Source organism: Pteronotus mesoamericanus, unplaced genomic scaffold, assembly GCF_021234165.1.
Source record: "Pteronotus mesoamericanus isolate MK-2021 breed Mesoamerican mustached bat unplaced genomic scaffold, CSHL_Meso_final scaffold_83, whole genome shotgun sequence".
Classification (NCBI taxonomy): Eukaryota; Metazoa; Chordata; class Mammalia; order Chiroptera; family Mormoopidae; genus Pteronotus; species Pteronotus mesoamericanus.
The window spans coordinates 1,170,717-1,193,181 of record NW_026555328.1 but is presented as its reverse complement, the minus strand read 5'-3'; the positions used below and the strand labels follow the sequence as shown (position 1 = coordinate 1,193,181).

At 44.3% G+C, this 22,465-nt stretch overlaps 1 protein-coding gene across 1 annotated transcript; it reads left to right on the top strand.

Moving 5' to 3' along the window:
- The first annotated feature begins 5,218 nt into the window (after positions 1-5,218).
- Positions 5,219-21,187, top strand: LOC129062673 (membrane-spanning 4-domains subfamily A member 8-like). Its single transcript, XM_054563699.1, has 7 exons — positions 5,219-5,437; positions 8,454-8,576; positions 14,416-14,475; positions 15,533-15,670; positions 19,171-19,284; positions 19,454-19,536; positions 21,091-21,187. Exons 1-7 carry the CDS (start codon positions 5,219-5,221, stop codon positions 21,185-21,187), a joined length of 834 nt encoding a protein of 277 aa, XP_054419674.1.
- Positions 21,188-22,465: the final 1,278 nt, after the last annotated feature.

Here is a 22,465-nt window from a genome sequence, read left to right as displayed (position 1 = left end):
ATTTAGAGTGTTTAAAACACTTAATTCCCTGTTTTCCTTTTTTCTGAGTTTTAGTGTCAGGGAAGAGAGTAAGATCTTCTCTCTCTTTAAACCATTAATTTAAATACTTTCTGAGAATCCTTATGATGTAACAACATAAAGCTTTCACACAAAATGTCTTATTCTATTGCCCAGATCTTTGGCAAAACGAAAGAGTCACTGACATACAGAGGTAAGTTGTTGATTTAGCTAAAATGTAACCGAATGGACTCTTAATGAGATTGAGACCAAGCCACTATTTTTCAGAACAGGAACAACCAAATCTAAAACAAAACACAAAGTTCAAACTGGGACTAACCTTAGAATCTTATCTCACACCACCTTTCATTTCAGACAAGAGAAACAAAGGTGAGCTCTCAAGCAGAGACAAACTTTCTCCCACTGAGGAACAGAGAAACAAAACCAACAATTAATGAAAAGAACAAGACTATCAGACAGCACACAAAATCCACAAACCAGAGCCAAAAGAGTACTCTAACCGAATCCCACACCGGGGAAACGCGGACTTTTCATTGAGTGTTGCCAACCGCTGAGGGTGGCAGGGCAGGAGCTCCCGGTGGTGCACACAACTGACTAATCCAGTTTGGCAGTTTGGAGTCTGTCAACCCCCCAGAAAAACCAGTTTACCTGATATTTGTTGAGGAAAAGACCAGGTTAAGTCCATAGACCACCAGATGGCCAAAGGCCATAAGCCAGATGGGCTTTCTAAGCACAAATCACAATCCTTACTGAAAAGCGAAGGTGATCAGAGATGCCAAGAGTTGACGAAGGAGAATCCCCCAGGGAAATCACTTGGCAGCTGCTAGGGAGTCTCCGAATTTGTCCCCCAGGGCCCCCGAGTCTAAGCAACCAATGGGACTCCCTGTCAAATACTCAGACTTATCAAAGAGACCCAAAGTCTATTCCCCCAGAGTCTCCAGAACTGAAACCAGAGGGCAGCTGAATCCAGGGCTTGTGCTGCCTGTGGCTGATCAGCCAAAAAGCACAGTCAAGGTTTGGATTATAATTGTGCTTTTATTAATATCAGAGAACAGCAGTCTGAGAAGGTGGCAGGTTAAAACCCTAACATCCACCTTCCCCTGAGCTTTCGGAAGCAAGTTTCTACGGGGGGAAACATTTGGGAGGGGGGATTCCTAGGAGGGGCGCAGACCTACACTTTCTCTTGGGAGGGGGAGAAGACAGGGAGTCTCTCAGCTTCTTCCTGAGCTGGCCTCCTTTGTTGCAGTGTTTGCTTTCTGTTTGCATTAACCTTCTCTTCCCTAGACACCTGTGGTTTATGGTCAGAGAGGTTGTGTGTTCTCTGGTCAGGGAGGAAAAGTACAAGCCATTTGCTCTCAAGTGTCCTTGATCAGGAAAGATAATGTCTTGCAGTTTATTAGCTGGCTGTAAATTCTTCACACTGCTTGGCCTTGTTTAATTTTTTTGTTTCAGTTTCCTTATTCCACTTGCCCAGGAATTTTCCTAGCTACTTATTATCCTGTTTCAGGAGGAGACACAAGGGTTTGGTTATAGGAAATCCTTTGGTGATAGATTAGGGAGGTGAGAGAAAGCAAAGCAAAGAAATCTCTGGGATTGGATAAAAAGTAAAATGGAGAGACACATACTTCTTTTACACTGGCAGGTATACAATAGTAAACAGTGAAAATTTACAGTACTGAGAGATGGTATGGGGCAGAGCAAGATACCAAGGAAGGGCTCCAGAGACCTCCGCTCTGGTGGAAGCTTATGCCCCAGGGGTCTGGATGAAAGAGAATTTTCTTGATATTCCAAAGGTAAATTATCTTAGATTCAAAAAGACAACAAACAGGCTACTAACAATCAACCTCCTTAGGGAAAGATATCTGCATAAGACCTGACTACCTGCAGTGAACTGCTTTGAGTTAAAAAGTTTTAATTTCACACCATCTTTTGTGGTTGCTTTAGGTATCTATGTTTGTAAGATGCCACACAGGCCTCCCCTGAGCTTGTCAGGTTAACATGTGGTCTCATTACTTCCACAGGCTTTTAAGTTTTTCTATTAAATTAAAAATAGTCATAGATGTCATATGTGCATCCACTGAGGGTTGGTGGGGGAGACCAAAGAGGAAAACAGATCTCCACTTGCCCATCCACATCCATTTTCTGCTATACAAGCTGCCAGGTAACTGGTAAGACTGAGATGGAACATTCAATCAGGATAATTTGAGGGACATTGAATACAGGGCCTTCTTCCATCAGGTGGGCAGGATGTAGAGAAATCCCAGGCGATAGAATAACACCCCAAAGTTGTTAAGAGCAGAACCTAACCTGTACCCTGTGGCCCATGTGGACGGCATCACCCACACCCCTGTGCGCTGATCCTTCTGGTGGTTCGGCCACGGAAAGTGGAAGTCGGGAGGAGGGAGACGTGAGAGTGCACCCTCCCTCTGCTGGGCACAGTTCGGGCAGCAGCAGGGTAAAGACCTCAGCTCCCATTAGGCGGCTGTCGTCCTTGGCTGCAGCCCTTGCCGGCTGCCATAGTGACATGGTTCATGCCTCTGGTCCCTACGTCGGAGGGGCACAGCCTCCCGGTGTTAGTGGTTTCCTGGTGTGTCAACAGCCCCTGTGGCCACCATACCTTCCCACATTTCTGTAAATGGGCCCTTCCCTAATCTTCCTTCACTTAAAAACATTGGGACTGCCCTCTGTTTTCCTCCAGGGTCTCAGGGGACACAGATGCACAAAAGCATGTGTAAGCCTCTGCGTGCCCAGGATGGGTGGGGTCTGTGTACAGTGGCGGAATCTTATGGAAACGCTCAGTCCTCTCCACATACCATCTTTCTCCGACAAGGGAACTCAGAGTAGCAACAGTTCCGCACTCCTTCAAGTGTTCAGAACTGGCAGGCGTGTCACTCAAGATCCATGGGCATCGCTTGGTGGATGAGGAGGTTAAACTGCATATACAGCCTCTGTACCTACTTCAGTCTTTAGATTCCTATTCTCATATTGTTGGCAGTTTTTTCTAACACCAAGGCAGTGGGTGTCTTATTTTGGGTTTCCCCAAAAATAGAAACAACCTACGGATTTGGATATTGTGAGAGAATAGGAAAGTGACACATGGAGAGAGGAGAGCCAGTAAAGTACGTGTGCGTGAATGGGCTCCCTCTCTCTGCTGAGGCGTTTGTTGGTCTGTCTTGCACACAGCTGTGCTCATCACCCCTGAGTGCCCAGTTATCTCTGTTCCTCCCAGACCATCAAGTGCAACCTTTTTTTCTCCACGCAGACACCCTTAAACACTTGCTCAATTGAACTGCACGTGATTAGTTCCTTGCCAATTCCAGGAACTAAACCTGGGTTGGAAGTTGATTGAGCTCCAGGTAGCTGCACCTAAAGGGGACTTTGGATCTTTAAACATATCAATGAACCATACAGTGCATTTATTCTTGAGGAAGGACAACTTGCCTACAACAAACACTGGGGAAGAGGAGCAAGAGACAGTCTCTGGCTAAGCAAAGTGAGTATACTTAATCTCATGCTTTCTGTGGGAAGCTCAGGGTTGCAGATAAGGTTTTTCTGCCAAATGAGACTTATGATGCCCCTGGGAGTGGGGTGGAGCCCATGGCAGAGTTGATTGTACTAGCTTTTGGGAGTCTGCTCCAACAAAAAGGAGAGGGAAAGAACTGCTGGTTGGACATGTTGCTTGCAGCCTTGTGACACCTCAACCTGGAACCCCAGCCCTGCCATGCCATACTTCTGACCTACGCCAGGATGAGCTCGTGAACGAATTGTCTTAAGTTGCTACATTTATGATGATTTGTAATACAATTGGTTATCTTCAATGAAAGATCATGAAGATTTTGCAGCCAGAGAGCTTGTGCAAAATTTCTACTCTTAAGACCCTAAATTGGAAATACTGAAACTTCTTTATGTTTTGTTTACCTTATGTGTAAAACGAGAATAGGGTTTTGCCTCCCTCATGGAGTTATTATGATAATGAGACAATATGTGTATAAAGATCTGTGAGAGAAGCTTATAAACAAACTATAGTTAAAACAACATGAGAGGAAGTTACCACGTACTCAGCGGTAGCTGCTATAATTATAATTAATAAAGTCTTGTCACTGTTGTTTAGGACCTTAGAACCTTCTAGAGGAGACAGCCATGGGGATAAAGTGTTTCAGTAAATATGTGTTTATAAGTTTCTTGTATTCAGGAGAAAGTGCAAGAAGTGTCTGAAGACTAGGGAAATACATTCTCAATCCCACCTGATACAATGCCTCAAAGGTTGCAGAGGTCTCAGATGGGAGATTCAGGTCTGCGTATTAAGCAGTCTAGAGTGTTCTTACTGCGGAGGACAAGGCCAACATAGTTAAGCACCAGAGTTGCGAACTTCTTGAGTAATTCTGAGGATTTACCGTACCATCCTGTCTTCAAATCTATTTTTGTTATGCTACCCATATGGGATTGTAGGAGTCATTACCTTTACCCAAATTTTATTAAAAAGTTGCTTCCAGGTATGATACTTTAATTCACTTCCATTTTCTCTCTAAACTTTATGCATGAAACATGAGGGTTCTGTATCCATATGCAATGTTTACTTAAATAAGCAAAGTAAATTTAACTTAATTTCTGTCACTAAAGAAAGAAAAATGAAAGAAAGGAAAGAAAATAGTACAACCAGATCAAAATTCACAATTGACCTGAATATACTGTGCATTGGCAATGGGCTTCCTTGGAGGATAATGACTCCATTGAACAAGTTTTTCTGCGACCGGGACTTCGGGGAAATCATGGCCACGGGACCCGCCTGTTTCCTTCTTCAGGCGTCGATAGAATGGACTCAGTGTTCTCCAGGAGACTCTCCGCCCAGCCCTGCGCCTCTGAAATACCCGTACACGCAGAGCGCCATGCTAAGCATGGTGAGAGATACAAGAAGGAAAAAGCCACCGCCCTTGCCCTCTGTGGTGCTGATATTCCTTGGCCCGTAGTTGTCTCACCTATATAACTGGGCAGGTGTGAGGATTCAAGGAGATGTATTTGTGAAGCACTGCGTGTGAAAGTGCCCTCTAACTGCCACGTAATATCTCTAAGGAAAACTGAATGAACAAACTCATAGGGGTTTGTGATGCTCAAACAAGCCAATGAAAGCAAAAGTTCTCTTTCAATGTAATCATTAGTGCATGTATGAAGGATGATAGTATTGCCTTTGTTTTTCAGCAGCATGAATTCGATGACTTCAGCAGGCCCCAAGGCCAGTTCTGTGTTTGTGGCGGCACCCCCCAGCACACACGCTGCGATCCCAGGGAGCATGTCCCAGGTGCCCCTATATCCACACAGCCAGCCCCAAGTCCACCAAATTCCTGGGAGCCAACCTGGCTTACAGCCGCCTGTGTATGTCCTACCAGCCCAAACAACCTTGAAAGAGGGCAAAGTCTTAGGGGTAAGTGAGCTTTCACCGTGCAGGCTGGGACCACATGGCTGGAGTCAGGGGTGGTGGGAGGGTTGGAAATACAGAAACTCCAAATCCACAAGTGGGGCGGGGGCTGACCCAGCCTTGCCAAACTCAGGTCTGGTAAGAAGCTCAGCTGTGGAGCATCACCAGGGCCTCCGTGTCGGGCCTTGTGTTTTCTTACTTAAGCTTTATATGAACGAGAAAGAAAAGCAACAAAGAAGCAGGAAACTGGAAGGTTTTACCTGTTGCCAGAATCCATGTTGATCCTCTGGCCTCAGGGAGAAAGAGGGTACAGCAGGTGAGCCGCAAGGTGCAGCCTAAAGCCAGTGTGTTTGCATGGAATCTTTGCCCAATGGCAATAAGATAAGGGATCATTTTGATTCTCTCCCTAAAGGCTATTGTGAGGATGGGGGAAGAGGCCCATTTCACGGCATAGCTCAATAATGACACGTATGCCTTCCGATCCATGCTGCAGGGGTTCAAATTCTGTCTCCACCTCCATTGACTGCTCATGGAATGTGAATCCATAAAACCTGTATGGAAGGCTATCTGTATCTTCCAAGTTTTAAAATACCCCATAATTCCATTTCTCAAACTTTATCTTTAAACATGCTTGTGCACATGAGAAATAAGACATAATCGAGGTTATTTATTGCAGCCATGGTTTGTGAGAGGAAAAGAATAGACACAAACAAAATATCCATGCTGCTTAAATAAATGTATTGTACATACAAAGAATGAAAAGTTTTAGAGCTAGAAAAATAAAACTTCTTGTGTAATTATATAGACATGACTGCAAACTATTTCATTAATGGGAAAGTATTAGAGGCAGTCATTGCATATAATTTGCTACCATTTGTACAAACTTAAGGAAGTAATATATTTGGATTCATTGCAACGTTTGTAGTACATGCGCGCGCGCACACACACATATACATATATAAATGTATATATACAAGGGAGGACTCAGAAAAAATGGAATTATCTTCTGGAGAGTATGTCTCTAGAAGTACAGGCTGCCCCCTTTAGTGAGTGTTCTGGGATCTCAACTCTATCACTGTACCAGCTGGCATTGTTGTGAGAGGCTGTGTTTGGCCTCAGAGAATTTTTTTTGAAGACTCCCTTAACATGTATGCCCATTTCGTGATGGGCATGTTATGAACACATCTACTTATACTGCTGAGTGTTCAGTAGATTTTGACCAAAAACAGCATGACCCCCACGCCCCACACTCCTTATTCACCTGATCTCATCTTGAGCAACGTTTTGGGTTTCTCCTGATGAAAAATATCCTCAAAGGGAAATATTTTGCCTATGTGGAAGGAGGTTTCAAAAAAAAAAGTCTAAAGCAATAAAAGGCGTGAAAATCAACGACTTCAAAAACTGTTTTGAGCAGTGGAAATAAGTGTTTCAGTATGCATGTTGCATCAAATGGAGATTACTGGGAAGGTAACTGAAGTTTAAACATATAAGGATAAATACACATATCTTTATAAAAAAAAATTTAGGTTTTTTTGTATCCCCCATTGTACGTTTTGGAAGAATATATACTGCTTGGCCAAAAAGTCTGTTTGTTTTCTTCCCTAAAATAAAAGACACCTTTGTCATTTTCACCAATAACTTTATTGATTTGGATACTTTGAGTCCGTTGGCTATCTGCCACATGGTATAATACTGATTGCTCTCAATTTGAGTCTCAATTTGATCGCTATCAATTTCTACTTCTCTACCTTACTGTGGAGCATTGTCCAGTGAGAAATCTCCAGCACAAAACATCACAGACCACTTTTGGCATGTTTGACCAGTCACAACACATTCTCCATACATTACACAAATGTTTTTTTCCTTTCAGGTCTGTTTTTACCTTAATTGATGCTTATATTCCTCCATCTTCAATATTAAAACGGCTACACAAAAATTCACAGTTTTTGATAATTTTTTAAAAAATGCATGCTGATATGACAGCGGTCACAATACAATCTAAAAAAAATTGTTTCGAATGAACTTAAGTGAAACTAAGTGCTGCTAGAGCCATCTTACAGAAAAAACAAAAGAGACTTTTTGGCCAAGACATTAGTAGTTGTTTTCTAGAGCTGCCATAACAAAATACTACAATTGCATCAGCTTAGAACAATAGAAATTTACTGTCTCACAGCCTGGGGTCCAGAACGTGTAATCCATGTACCCCTGGCCATGCTCCCTCTGAAGGCTCCAAGGGAGGGGACCTGTTCCAGGCCTGCCTCGTAGCTTCTGGTAGGACCTTGGCTTGAGGCAGCGTAACTGCAACCTTGGCATTCTCCTGTGTGTACGTGTGTCTTTTCACACGGCATTCCTTTAAAAGGATAGCAGTCCTATAGGAATAGGGACCACCCTATTCCAGTACACCTCATATTACCTTATTACAACCGCAGCAATTCTTTTTCCTAATGACATCTGTTTTGGAGGCAATGGAGATTGGGACTTCAATACATTAATGTGATGAGGGAGAGGCAGACTTACCTCAATCTCAAACAATATTCCATAGAAATGAGAGGTGAGCGGAGAGAATGACCTACAAGGGTGTTCCTTGTAGTGTTTTTTATAATATGAAAACAAAGAAAGAAACTTTCCTGCCTTGTATCTCTGTTCCAACTACTCCACAGAACATGCAGATAATAAAATCCAGGCAACCATTTAAAATAATATGTTTAAAGAATGCTTGATCCCATTGCAATATATTCATGATGAAACATTAAGTAAAATATGCAGAGCCATTTTGTATTATCAGTGTATATATTTGAAAAAAATAATGAAAGGTTAGACACCAAAATGTAAGTGGTAGATATCATTTTAATTTTATATTTTCCATATTATCTTTAACCAAGAATATAAAATATTTATTAAAATTAAAAGTAATCAAAGTAAAAATAACAATAATAAAAAAATTTTTAAGAGTTTACAAGGTGAGGGAAAGGGTCAGTTTCCTGCCCAGAAACAAAGATCTCAGCTTGTGGTTCTTTGACAGGCCCTCCAGATCGTGATAGGGATGGTACACATCTGCCTCGCTTTCATCCTCTTAACTTCCGTGGCTGGGCAATATGCAGCTGTCTCATTTGTTGGAGGCTATCCCTTCTGGGGAGGCATCACGGTAAGTAACTTCTCTGCAAGTGAGTTCCAGAAGCTGCCAATCCTCAGGGCCACTTTGTCGGGTTGTACTTTGTCGAAGGTGGTTTCCAGTCAAGAGAGCATGTGGGCTGTGAACGCAGCTCAGGCTTTGCTCACCAAGAACATTAGTCTGCTTGCACAGCCAGAACAAATACTGCAGACGGGGTGGATCAACAGCAGACATTTATTATCTCACAGTTCCTGAGGCTTGAAGTCCAAGATCAACATTTTACCAGGGTTGTTTCTTCCTGGGCTTGTAGGCGGTCATCTTACGCCCAATACCTTTACATGGTCTCTGTGTGTTTGTGTTCCAAAATCTCTTCTTATAAGAATATTAGTTACATTAGATTAGGACCCATCGTTATGACCTTATTTAAGCTTGATCACCTCTTTAAAGGCTGTGTCTTGAAATACAGATGCTCCTCAACCTATGATGGGATTACATCCCAAAAAACCCATCCTCAATTGAAAATATCCAAAATAAAAATAGGTTAAATACTGCACTGTAGAGAATGGGTTGTTCACCCTCGTGATCACATGGCTGACGGGGAGCTGTACCTGGATGTTGCTGTCCAGCATCTCAAGAGAGTACCCAACCACATACCACTTGTCTGAGAAAAGATCAAAATTCCCAGACCAAAGTACAGTTTCAACTGGATGCATATTACTTTCTCACCATTGTAAAGTAAAAAAAAATATCATAATTCTGACCCTCATGAATCTGAAACGGATACTGGACAGCCTCCTGCCTTCTAGCACAATCAATGGTGCTCTGTTGCTCACCTCCTAGAGGCATAACTCTGGAGACAGCAGTTTGGTGAAAAGGAAAGGGGTTGTTTATTTAAAGTTTACATAGTTTTGTAAAGGTGGGCAGTTTCTGCCTCAGGGTCTCCTCCCTTAGACATACCCAAAGACAAACATTCCTGCCACCCTCTGTCCGGTCAGGAATGCATCTGAAGTACCTTTCACATTCCTAATAACACCATGCTTTACGGGTGCTGGGCTGTGCGCTCGGACAAATGGTCTCAGGGAACCTGCTGGTTTCAGAGACCCAGGCTCCCTGCAGCTGTCAAGGGCAGCCAGGGGAGGGGAAATAGCACAGCTTCTGCTCACGTTCAGTTTAAAAGTCCTCTCCAGAATCCCACACACACCAGAAGCCAGTAAGGATGTCCAGCTTCCAAACAAGGAGGGCAGGTATCAGCCATATTTGTCTTTGTCCCACTTCTGTTCACCACGTCTAGCAAAGGGGCAAAGTCTCTATTCATGCATGCTCTGTAATCATTCTCCTCTGAAGGCTCCTCCCCTGTCAGCCAAGGGGATTGACATTTAGTCTTCAGTTCAACCTTGGGGTGTTACCCTTGCCCCCTGCCTCCTCCCAGCCATCTGGCCTGGCCCCTCCGTTACAGAACCATCACTACAGTCACATTCTGAGGTACTGGGGGCTAGGACTTCAAAAGATGGGATTTTGAGGAGACACAGTTCAACTCATAAGACCAAGTGACAGCCCAGGAAGGCACGTTTACCCAGAGTGAGCAACTTCTCTAATTCACACAAACAACAATGTACTGGGAATAGCAGCCAAGTGTTGTTCGATGCAGGCCCACAGCCCAAGCTCCAGCAGAGAAACATTTCCAACACTTGCAAAGAGGGGTTGCTCAGCCACAGAGCAGTCCTTAAGAAGAGGGGACTTAAGAAGTCCCAAGTTCGGCCCAGAGTACCATTTTGGCACAATCTATGGCACATTACATGTTTTCTTTTCTGGAAAAGCCCCCTACGTTTTTTTATCACATTCTCAAGGTGGCCTGTAACCCCTTCAAGGGTTAAGAAACACAGGTCCTTCTCTTCAATGTGTCGCCTTTTTGATTCTTTGGCAGTCCCCTTAGTGTCCTCCCTCCTCCACACACACATAGAAACACACACGCACAAAATACGCATTCACATCCAATTCTTTCACCACCCAAATATTCTTGACCCAATGCAACTTTTCTCAAAAAAAAAGAAAAAAATTCAAGACTAAGCTGGACAACAGCCAAGTCACCCTGTCCCATGAGACTTAAATAAAATGGCCGGAGTAATTGGCCAACTCTTGTACACACAACATCTGTAAAAACTCATGGCTTATATTCTTGGGAGCACTTTGGTCTGATACCCTCTCTCTCGTGCTGCCATTTGTGCCTCACTTGTGAGGCTGAGGTCCTCCCTTGGGTCTGCACAGACGCAGACTAGGAGCTCAGCCCCTGTTCCTTTGCTCAGCCACAGCACCTGTATCTGCATAACATACTGCTCTGGGGTTTCGGGCCGTGGAGATGATAGCACCAAACCACACATCAGTTGCTATCGAGTGTTAGATTCTCTTCTCCATTCTTAACTGCCTGGTGGCTGCCTTGGCATCTCAAATGCCTCGGTAGCCATCTCTGCTTACACATGGTGGCTCAGGTCCCATCGGTCCTCATGACACCCGCTTCCTTTTTGTCTGCAGGGCATTTTTCTCCTTGTTGCCCTCTTGACTCCAGGGCTATCTTTCTGTTTCCTCAAGATCATTCATGTCCTCCCACAAACAAAGGCCTCTTTCCTTGGGTTCCTCAGGGAGATCTGCAGGGACATCAGAAGTACAGCCTTCTGTTTCCTTTCTTCCCCATGAAGGCTCTATAAAACGAAGGGTGAAAGACTGAGATTTATTACTCACTTATAGAATTGGCATTTCCTTTAGAAGTCACCATCGCCGAGAGCACGTTTTCATCGGGAACACCCATTTCCTCTGCATGGCTCAACATCTACTCTGGGTGGGGAGGGAGACTTAAGAACACAAGATCTGGAGCCAATACCTAAATTTAACTCCCTTATCTCCTAAGTGCTGGATGGTCTCGGGTACGTTATTTAAAATTTCCAAGCCTCAGTCCGGCACTCTATAAAATGATAATAGTAATACTGCTTGATGGGCCATCATGCAGGAATAAAGCAAGGTTAGAAGCACTTCATTCAGGGCTCAGCAAAACTTTCATGAAACCCTAGCCGACACCGCCTCAGACCCTCAGGGACAGCAGGGCGTCCCATCAGCCACTCTGCCCAGAGGACATGAATGGGGAAATAACACAATGAACCCCACCTGCCTCTTATTGGAGTTTCAACACCATAGACATGCTACATTCTTCTGAGAAGCTAAAAGGGACTCACAAATTAGAGAAAAGCAAAGACCGATTTGGGCTTATGCTTAATAGCAGTGAAAATTTGGAGAACTTCTTCCTTCTCCCATCCAGAGGCCACATGCTTAACTGAGTCCTACTGGAAGACCAACAGAGTGTGCACTAGACGAAAGAAACACCAGGAAAGAGATAATTTTTGAGTGTCTATTGTGTATAGGATCCACCATGGGCAAGATATAAGAAATGCCTGATTCAAGGGACAAGTTATCTCATGACAATGACACTTAGGAAGACATAATAGTTTTTCCCATTTTGTAGATGAGGAAATGTTCACATAGAGAAATCAGTAACTTGCCCACAATCCTGTGAGTTTCAAGCTGGAATTTAAAACTAGGTCTGGGCCCATGTTCTAGTTACGATGGTGGTGTAGGTAAATACTGCTTGCCTCCTCACACAACCACAGCAAAAATCACAACTAAACTAGAAAACAATTATCACTGAGAAGAGTCCGAAAACTGAGTTTATGGAGGTCCTACGACCAAGGAATTAAAGAAGTCATATTCATCCAGATGTAGAGAGGGGCAGAGACCCCCATATGAGGAGAGCGGAAATGCAGAGACACAGAGCACATGGTCCCACATCCATGTGTGGTGGATAAAAAGCAGGAGGGATACCTTGCGAGTGAGGGTTCCCATCCACACCCATGACCACCCAGCTCAGGGCTCCAGTGACAAGAAGAAAAGTCCCCGTGACTTCTGGCTATGAAAACCAGTGCAGGTACTGGTGATGGAAAAAACTGCAGGATTCTCAGGGGTCTCCTCTTAAAAGTTCTGCAATGGACTTAGGACTTATGCAAACTCATTCACTCTGGGCCCTTCAGCTGTAAGGCACCAGTGGCACACAGAAAGAAACTAATGATTCTGGCATCAGAAGGAGCACTGGGGGACAGCTTCTTCCCTGAAAAATTTACCAGAGGCCAAGCAGTGGCATTGTCTGCTTTCTGAGCCCTCTCTCACACAGAGCCACAAAGCGGCAGCACTATATCTGAGACTCCATCAATCTGGTTCACACAGGTTACCCCACCTGGTGCATACCTAAGGCTCCACCCCAACCAACTTACAGGTGCACTTTTCTACAATAAGCCATGCCACTAAGACAGGGAGTCAAAGAAGCTCTACCAGATACATACAAACAAACACAGGGAGGCTGCCAAAACGAGGAGATAAAGAATTGAAATGAAATGAAAGAATAGCACAAAACTCCAGAAAAAGAACTAAACAAAATAGAGGTAAGCAATCTAGAAGATGCAGAATTTAAAACATTGGTTATTAGGATGCTTAAGGAACTCCCTTGGGACTTCAACAACAGAAAAAAAGACACAGGCAGAAATGAAGCTTACACTGAGCAAAACAAAGAAAAATTTACAGAGAACCAACAGTGGAGAGGATGAACCCAAGAATCAAAATGATGATTTGGAACACAAGGAAGAAAAAAAGCATTCAATCAGCATAGCAAGAAGAGAAAAGAATATAAAAAAACACATAAAAAACCAAAAAAGGATAGGTTATGGACCCTCTGGGACAGCATCAAACACCTAGCATTTGAATCATGGGGGTGCCAGTAGGAAAAGAGAAAGAGCAAGAAATTGAAAATTTATTTGAAAAAATAAAGAAAGAAAAGTTCCCTAATTTGGAGAAAAAAATAACATACAAACCCAGGAAGCAAACAGAGTCCAGAACATGAGGGACCCAAAGAGGATGACACCAAGGCATATCACAATTTAAATGCCAAAGGTTAGATTTAAAGAGAAAATCTTAAAAGCAGCAAGACAAAAGCAGATAGTCACCTACAAAAAAGTTCCCATAAGACTGTCAGCTGATTTCTCAAAGGAAACTTTGCAGGCTAGAAGGGAGTGGCTAGAAGTATTAAAGTGATGAAAAGCAAGGGCCTACAACCTATATTACTCTATCTAGAATAGCTATCAATTAAAACTGAAGGACAGATAAAGTGCTTACCAGACAAAAATGAAGGATGTTCATCATCACCAAACCATGATTATAGGAAATATTAAAGGGACTTATTTAAGAAGAAGAGGATGAAAACTATGAACATTAAAATGACAACAAATTCACACCCATCAACAATTAAATGTGAAAAACAAACTAAGCAAACAAACACAACACAAACAGAATCGTAGATATGGAGAACATTTGTAGGGTTATCAACTCAGAGAGGGAAGAGGGAGAGTAGGGGAAAAGGTGCAGGGTTTAAAAAGTACAAATTGGTAGGTACAGAATAGACAGGGGAATGTTAAGAACAGTATAGGTAAAGGAGTAGCCAAATAACTTATATACATGACTCATGGACATGAAGTAAGAGTGTGATTGCCAGAGGAAATGGGAAGGGTTCTGAAATCAATAGGTGAAAATTTGGGACAACTACAATAGCATAATCAATGAAATATATTTTAAAAATTTAACTAGGTCTGCTGCATTCTAGGATATATTTATCCCACACACTGGCCTGTTGTGTGGTGCACAAGCAACTCATTCATTCATTCATTCATTCATTTCCCCACATGAGCTGTATGAGAGCATATGTGTGTGACCAGAATCACAGAAGCTTGAAGGTGGGGATCCTGAACTCTGACCTCTTTCTTAACTCTCTCTTCTGTGCCAGTTCATCATTACAGGATCCCTCTCAGTGGCATCAGAGCAGCAGCCAAACTCTCCTTGCCTGGTAAGTCAAATCCTGGGATGGGCTCTCCCAGCTGTGGACCTATAGGAGGGAAGCACAATGGAGGAAAGAAGCTAACACACATCCTTCCTCCATCCTTGCCCCTGCTTATAACCAGACACATGGCACGGACACACATGCGCACTCATTATCACATAAAGAACGACACCAACCTGGCCAAGTCACAAAAGGGAAGAGTTCAGATGATAGGGGAGAAGGAAGGACAATACAGCCACCTTTGATAAGGCATCAGGGTGTGGAGAGACAGAGAGAGGAACTCTCCTAAGAAGATCTTACAGGGGGAGGCACAAAGCTGCCTGGGGCTCAGGGCTCCCCTCCAACAGAACAGGGCACTGGGACTGCTTCCAGCGCGCAGAGCTGACCTCCAGAAATTTCTACAAGGAAGTGAAGGGAGGCTCAGGCAGAGGCTTCCCTAGAAATCCATACAACCAAATTTTGTGAATCAACATGGATCAGGCTCTGGGGTCCCCTAGCAATGGACCAAGAAAGTACCTTTGCTTCTCTCACAAGCAGGTTATCTAGGGGCAGGGGCCCCAGGATGACCAGGTCCCACACCACTGAGATACTTGAAAATCTCCCAAGGGGAGCTCAGTTCTGGGAGTGCCACCCTGCTATTACCCACTATTGTGGAGCATCAGAGCCTGTCACATCCCAACACCCTGGGGCTGAGTCCCCTGCCTATCTCCTTACAGATAATTGGGTGGAGAATTTCCAAAAGATTTTTCTTGGTGAGATTATCCCATGAGATACTTTATGAAGCTGGTTAGGTAAACACTGGGGGGAATCTCTATTTAACAGTCCCCTGGCTGAAAGATCCATAATACTTGTTAAAGGCTCTGAGATGTCAAGCACAAAAGATGGGTTTAATTTTGCTTAACTCAGATTTCTTCCAAATTAATATAGCCCCCAAACTTTTTGCACAGAACAGCTCTTGACTTGCTGTAGAACTAGGGTTCTGGGAATTCACATTAAGAAGCACTTATTGAGTCTCTGTTCATCTCACCTACAGTCGTTTTTCTCTCTCCTGCGTCTTACTCAGCTTAAGGGTAGCTTCAGCATGAACATCCTCAGTGGGATCTTTTGTGTTATTGGAATCATCCTCTTCCTCGTAGAATTGATTCTCAACTCTGAGTATATGCCAGTCAACTACAATAAGTGGGGTGTGGTGAGTATCCCTGTTGACCAATGCTCCCCTGGGTTCCAGCTCAGCTGTGTTTAGGAAATCATTAGAAAGACACCTGACCACCATCTTCTTCAGCAAGCACTGAAGAAAACGGAGATGCTGTCAGAATCAGAATAGACTTTAAACTCTCTGACCTCAGTTTATTGCTGTGTTACTCTAACCCTGTGACTTTTCTTAGTCTTAGTTTCTATGTTTATAAATTAGACCTACTTTTTGACATCGTCGGAAGAATTAATGCAACTGTACACACAATGCAAAGGCACCCGCCAACCTGCACCTCTACTCGCATGGTCGCCTTCCCACCCATTGCTTTGGACAGCGGGGCTAACAAAGGTCTTCTGTGCAGGGCCAGAGGGCAAACATTTAAGTCTTTTCAGACCATCTAGCAGTTGAGTAGTGTTGCAACTACTCAAGCCTGTGTGAACGCAGACATAGGAAATGCATAAACGAATGAGCCGTCTCAGGTAGCGGACCAGTGCCATCCAACAGAAATATAACGTAAGCATGGACGTGATCTGAAGTTTTCTAGCTGCCACATTATAAAATTAAAAAAAAGGAACGGTTAAACTTAATTTTATTGATACATTGACTTAACCCAACAGCTCCAAAAATCTCCTTTCAGTATGTAAGAAAATTATTAATTCAATATTTTGCATTTTGGGTGCCACGTCTTTGAAATCCAGTGTGTTTTTTGCATTTACATCACATCCTGAGTCCTCGGAGGACTCGTGGCTACCAGGTTGGAAAGTGCAGCTACACATGAGTCCCATGTAAACTCAATGTCTCCCTCTGCACTACAGCCCTGTCCTCCCGCCCACTCAAGATTAACACCAGTGCTTCTCCCCTCTCACTTGCCCCCGCCTCTATTCTACTTCAATTTCCACCCTTTAATAGAGCTTTTCATAAGCATCTACACATGCTTCTGTTTCCTTCATCTTCAGAAAGAAATTATTGTTCAGTTACTTCAGCTACCACTCTGTTTCTCTGGCCCTCTCTGCAGAAGAATCCTTAAAAGAATTGTCTGCCTCGTGGTTCCAACTCTTTCCTCTCATAATCTCTCCTCGGCTGAATGTAAACACACTTTCAGCCTCATTCTCCAGTTTCTTCTTTGCTCAATGTCCTCTGTCAATCCTCCTCTTTGGAGACTTCCCGGTGGCTTCCAGGCCCAGCAGCTGGTGTTCCTCCACCCACAACGGTTGATGTCCTCTCTGTCTCCTCTCGCCCCCAGCCTCTCAGGCTCAGTCCTTGGTCTCCTGTGTCTCTCTGTACTCAGTGCTTTCGCAATCGCATCCAGTCCGGTGACTTGAAACACTTTCTCTGTGACAATGACTCCCCAAACCTGTCTCCCAAACTTCAGTCTCTTGAATTCAGATGTCCACTCACCATCTAGATTTAGCATATCCTAATCCAATCTCCAGATTTCATATCCCAAACTCCTCTCGGGTTTCCTTTTCCCCATCGATGGCTACTGTGCTTCCAGTCACTCAGGACAAACCTTGGTGGATTCATCCAACCCCTCTATCTCTCCCGCACTTGCCAGCCAACTCCTCGGGCCATTCTGCCACTTTCACCTTGACAGTGTATCCAAGATCCAGCTGGAGCCACCTCCACCTGGCTTCTAATATCCGTTCTGCCAAGGATGATCTGGACAGAGAACTACCCCATCCCTGACACCCACCCCACCTCTGGCCTCCGTCCTTGCACCTGAACAAGGAGGGCTGGACTTCATCACAGCTTTGGGTATGAGGAGTCAAGGTTTGGAGCACTCCCAGGGTTCAGTGTGCACGAGTGAACGCTCACCAAACAACAAACAGCGAAGCTGCTTGACGAACCTCTCCTCCCTCATGGAAGATACCTTCTTAACTTTTTTCTATTTTTCAATTACATTTGACATATAACATTATATTATTTTAAGTTGTACAGCATATTGGTTAGATATTATATTATGTAAAAGGCGAACGCCCCAATCGGTCCAGTATCTACATGACACCACACGTAGATATTACAATACTAATGACTACATTCCCTAGGCCGTACTTCAATATAATGTCCTGTGGTTGTTTTATAACTGTCCATCTGTACTTCTTAACACTTTCCTCTTGTACATCTTTCCTTCAAACACTCCTCCAAAAGTTTTATTTATACAAGAATTTTGCTCCTGGAAACACATTTGAGATGGACCAGCATCATTTGTTAAGACCACTCCTCCCAGGGCTTCTGTGATTCCTTGGCTAAAACATCGTTGTCCTCTGGTTCCCTTTGCGTGGACACCCTGTCCGACCCCACATCTGTAAATCTTCCGCTAAGCATGGACCTCTGTCTCTTCTCAGTGCCCTGAGGTACTTTCTGGCCCTTTTTATAGCCCTTACCATGTCTGATGTGAATTATAATTATCTACATCTGTACCTCCCTCCTTCACAAGAGTGTTCCTCTCGGGATTCTTCTTTAGCCACTCCTAGCAAGCAGAGGTTTAATCAATGTTTGCTAAATGTAGAGGGAAGAAAGGGAAAGTGCTGAGGAGGAGTCTCTCCACATGGGAGGGTCCTCTGAGCAGCTGGCTGTCACGCCCGCCATTTTAAAACTCAAAATCAGCAAACATTTGTTTGGTGCCTGCCATGTGTCATGCATATTCACTTTCATATTTACTCTCTCCTATAATTGGAATCTAAATGACTCTTGGAGTCATTTTTCCCTTGACCTTTTGGCGGAAAGTGGATTCTACACGAACTCTCCCACAGATACAGTTGGAGACCTTATTCTCCAGGGTATTCTTGCAAAAGAGTGAGGAGGGGCTTAGATGTCTCCTGGTCCTCAGGTGAAATCTACTGCTGTGGAATTAGTTCAACTTTGGTGTACTTTTACTGACTCTTTGCCAAGTCTAAAGACAGCCCAATTATTTCTCTCCACAAAATTCCGTGGTGAACCAGCCCGAAAAGTTGTTTCACTAGCCCACTTTCTCTAAAGGTGCAGAGAAATGGTGGAGAATTACATTGGAGCCCAGGCAACTACTGATGACTGAAGATTACACATCGCTGCCTCAGTCTTCATTTCTCATAGGATGCCTTTGTCTGCGGGCTCCAACTTCACGTTGTGTTGCCCAGTCCTGTCTTTCTCCTCTAACCCTTTCACTTTCCTCCCAGTGACTAGTCCATACTCCCAAATTTGTATTCACTTCCTACACTGAACAGTCTCACTGTCTGACCCCAGATCCCACCCTTAGGTTTCATCCTCTGTACCTGAAACAAGCTATCAAGGTGTTTACCTCAATGATGGCTACTCTTTCCCTTACAAACACTGGTACTAAGTGTTAAAATAAATTTTTACAAACACACTTGACCCTCACCAAAACCTGGTGAGCAATTTTCTCCAAGACACTCAGACGAGGTCAGGGGACTTCCTCAAAGCCATTGGCACAGTCCACTGCAGAGCCACACTTCGAGCCAGACCTCGGACTCCCGGAGCAGCACACGTGACCTCATTCATTCTGGTTCCAGATCCCTGGAAAAGCTACCTCCAGCGTGCTGCTCATCTTCAGCCTCCTGGAGCTCTGCATTGCCTCCACAGGGGCCCACTTTGGCCGCCAGCTGGTCTCCTCTCCAATCAACAATGTGAGTCTGAAGGCTCCCCAGTGGGTAGAAAGATGCTCCAAAGAGGGTGGAGATAGAGGTGTTTGGGGGCTTCCCCTTTCTGCTCAGCAACCAGGGAGTCTGGGAATGTCTAATGGCCTCCATGAGTGCTAGCTCTCTCCAGAGCACCTCCTGTGCCCGTCTTTTCCAGGGGCCTGCGATCTTCCAAAGCGTCTGCGTAGCAAATCCAGTGGCCAACCCAGAGCCAGTAAACGTGCCACCTGTTTATCCAAGGTCGGTTCAGGGCCACCATTAGGCCAAAGGTTCTAGAGCATCACTCACTGGGACCAAAAGAAGACCTCCCATTTTGCTCTTAAAAACTCAGCTCCTAGCCCTGGCTGTTGCTCAGTGGATTGAGTGGTGGCTGAGACCCCAAGGGACACTGGTTCGATTCCCAGTCAGGGTACTTGCCTGGGTTGCGGACCAGGTTCCCTAGTGAGGGGCACAGGAGAGGCAACCACATGTTGATGTTTCTCTTCCTCCCTTTCTCACACCTTTCCCCTCATAAATAAAATCTTTGAAACGATAAAAAAAATAATTTGCTCCTTCCTACTCTGACAAATTAAGGAACATGCCTCTCAAATTGTGTTTACTCTGGACTTTATTCACTTCATCCTGCTAATTTCTGCTGTGCCTCTGTTGAAGAGGAGACAGGAATTTAAAGTGGAGTTTAGCAAAAAGGTCCTCCCTTGGGCAGCCACGTGTGGGGCCATTTAGTACATGTATTTATGTGCTTACCTGTGTGAGCTTAGGAATTGGAGGAACAAATGTCCAGAAAACCCAAGCTTCATCCTTTCATTCACTCATGAATAAATATGCACCGAATATTTGATATGTTCAAGCTTCTATTCATGGCAGGAGAAGGGTGAACATGAATGAACACATGAAGTCATTGATTTCAAGGGACTTCTTCACAAGGGAGGACAACATGCAAGCAGCTTTCTCTAAAACAAGGCAGAAGGTGGGGATGTACAGAAAAAACAGAGATGGAAATTTTGGAAATAAGTATCTTTATTTACACAGTATAGGAACTAACTGGAAGAGAAATGGCTAAGTCTATGGCTTCTAGATTTACACATGTTATTTTAAATATTGTTATCCATGATGGCCAATTGGCTTCCCAAATGTTACATGACAACAGATTATAGCAACAAACTCTGAAGTCCAGGTACCATCACATTTTCTTTTACAGCAGAAGCCTGAAAATAACATTTTTGTTTTCGTTACTAAATACAGAAATTATATTACTCCTGTATATATGTTTAGGTTCTGATTTTACCTCAGAAGCTTCCACTAAATGGCTTCATTCCTGCTGAGTTCTGCCTGCTTCGGGAACTGCATTTTCTCTGACCATGAGCTTTTGGCTTCTCAGCAGTTGGTCAGAAATCTCAGTTGGCTGAGATTCCGAGGCTTCCAGTGGGTGTTCTAGAACTGTGCAGGGCTTAAGAAATCACAGACAACAGTAATGGAGGCTGGAGTATGTAAATTGCTGCTTTCAAAGCAGACCTCCGCTTATTAGCTCTGTCAGCTGAGATATGTGTTCATTGGGTTCCCAAGAGGGGCTGGCCTGTTGGACCATTCTCAGAGGGTGAGGTAGGCAGAGTGAGTCTAGCCATCTCTCCTTTTTCTTCTGTAGCGTTGCCTCTCACTGCCCCATCTGATTCCATCCCTCATCAGCAGATCTCCAGTCCTCCACCTTATCCTACACTCTGTTCTCAGGGCTTCCCTCCTGACTTGTCTGACCTGTGAGTTAACACACATGCTCCAGGTGTGTCTCACCTCCTACAGCGTGGATCATATTAGAGAAAGCAACTCGGAACACACTTTACGCTTCTCAATAGAGGTGACACCAGCCACCTGCCATGCTGAAATCAGCAATGAATAAAGCCCCTTGTTTATCCTACTGCCTCCATTATTTATTCTGTGTGCCAGGTCCCTCATCCCAGAGGGCCCCTTCACCAACCTGGGGTGACAGACCACTGCCTCCCGTAGGAATGACTCGTGTGCTTGCTCTGCACTTCTCCACAAGCCATCCGTCTGCACACTCCCGTCCATTCACTCCCATCCTCTCCAAACGACGACACATAAAAACTGGAAGAGACCTGGGAGATCTGCGGAGAGATGGAAACACACAGGTGGAGAGGAAAGAAATTTTCCCAAGGTTATCAGCCCAGCTGGGAGCATAATAAGATCAGAACCAGAACTCCAGATGGCCAGTCCAGGGTTCCTTGCAGAAGCAGAGATGTATATGGGGAAAAGAAGGTAATTTAGGTCAGATGAGAGTGTCTCCTCCACCTTAGCCATCAACACGCCTTTCTCCCACTCCCGCACTCCTTATACCAGTAACAGTATTCCTGTCACCAAAGCCGCCAACCCACCTCATGCTGCCTATGAGGGTGTTCCTTCTTGTACACGAGTGTGTTTCCACTCACCCTGAAAAGGTATGTTGCAGCATGACCTCCCAAAAGTCAGGTTTGCGTACACAATGCACTAGTAAGCCACAAAATTGAGACACTGGAGCTTGAAGGGAGAGAAAAGCTTATTCAATTTGGCCCAGATAAGAGGACAGGAGAGCAAGAGGTTTCAAATCATTCTTTCTCAATAAGCAGCGTTTTCCAGTTCCATCCATGCTGAGTGAAATACGCCAGGTGTTGAGAGACAACTATCATATGATCTCATCTGTAAGTGGAACGTATATCAACAAAACAAACTTGCAAGTAAAATAGAACCAGAGACATGGATAAAGAACCAACTGACAGTAACCAGAGGAAGGGAGGTGGGAATAACAGGGGAAAGATAGGGAAGGCTCAAGTCAAGGAGCATGTATAAAGGACCCATGGGAAGACAAGCGGTGGGGAAGGATTGAATGTGGGCGGTGGGGGGTTGGTAGAACAGGGGAGAGTAATGTGGGGGAAATGGGGACAACTGTGATTGAACAACAATACAACATTTTTTTAATGATTTAGAAAGGGAAACCAAAGCAAGGTTTTGATGCAGCTGGGAAACATAGGAAGGGAAAGTTTCAGGGAACTGTGAGACGCGGCTGTGTTTCTTCAGTGATAGATGACGCTTTCGGATCAGACCCCTGGTGGCCCTCAATGCATCTCCTCCTGCTTGATAGAGAGACAGTACGTCAGCAACACAAAACGCTACTATGAGAATG

Excerpts from the sequence above, each read along its gene's own strand:
- LOC129062673 (XM_054563699.1), top strand. The coding sequence starts at position 5,219 with ATGAATTCGATGACTTCAGCAGGCCCCAAGGCCAGTTCTGTGTTTGTG. Across the intron at positions 8,577-14,415 it reads CCTTCTGGGGAGGCATCACG|TTCATCATTACAGGATCCCT; the intron begins GTAAGTAACTTC and ends CTTCTGTGCCAG. Across the intron at positions 15,671-19,170 it reads GGGGTGTGGTGAGTATCCCT|ATCCCTGGAAAAGCTACCTC; the intron begins GTTGACCAATGC and ends TTCTGGTTCCAG.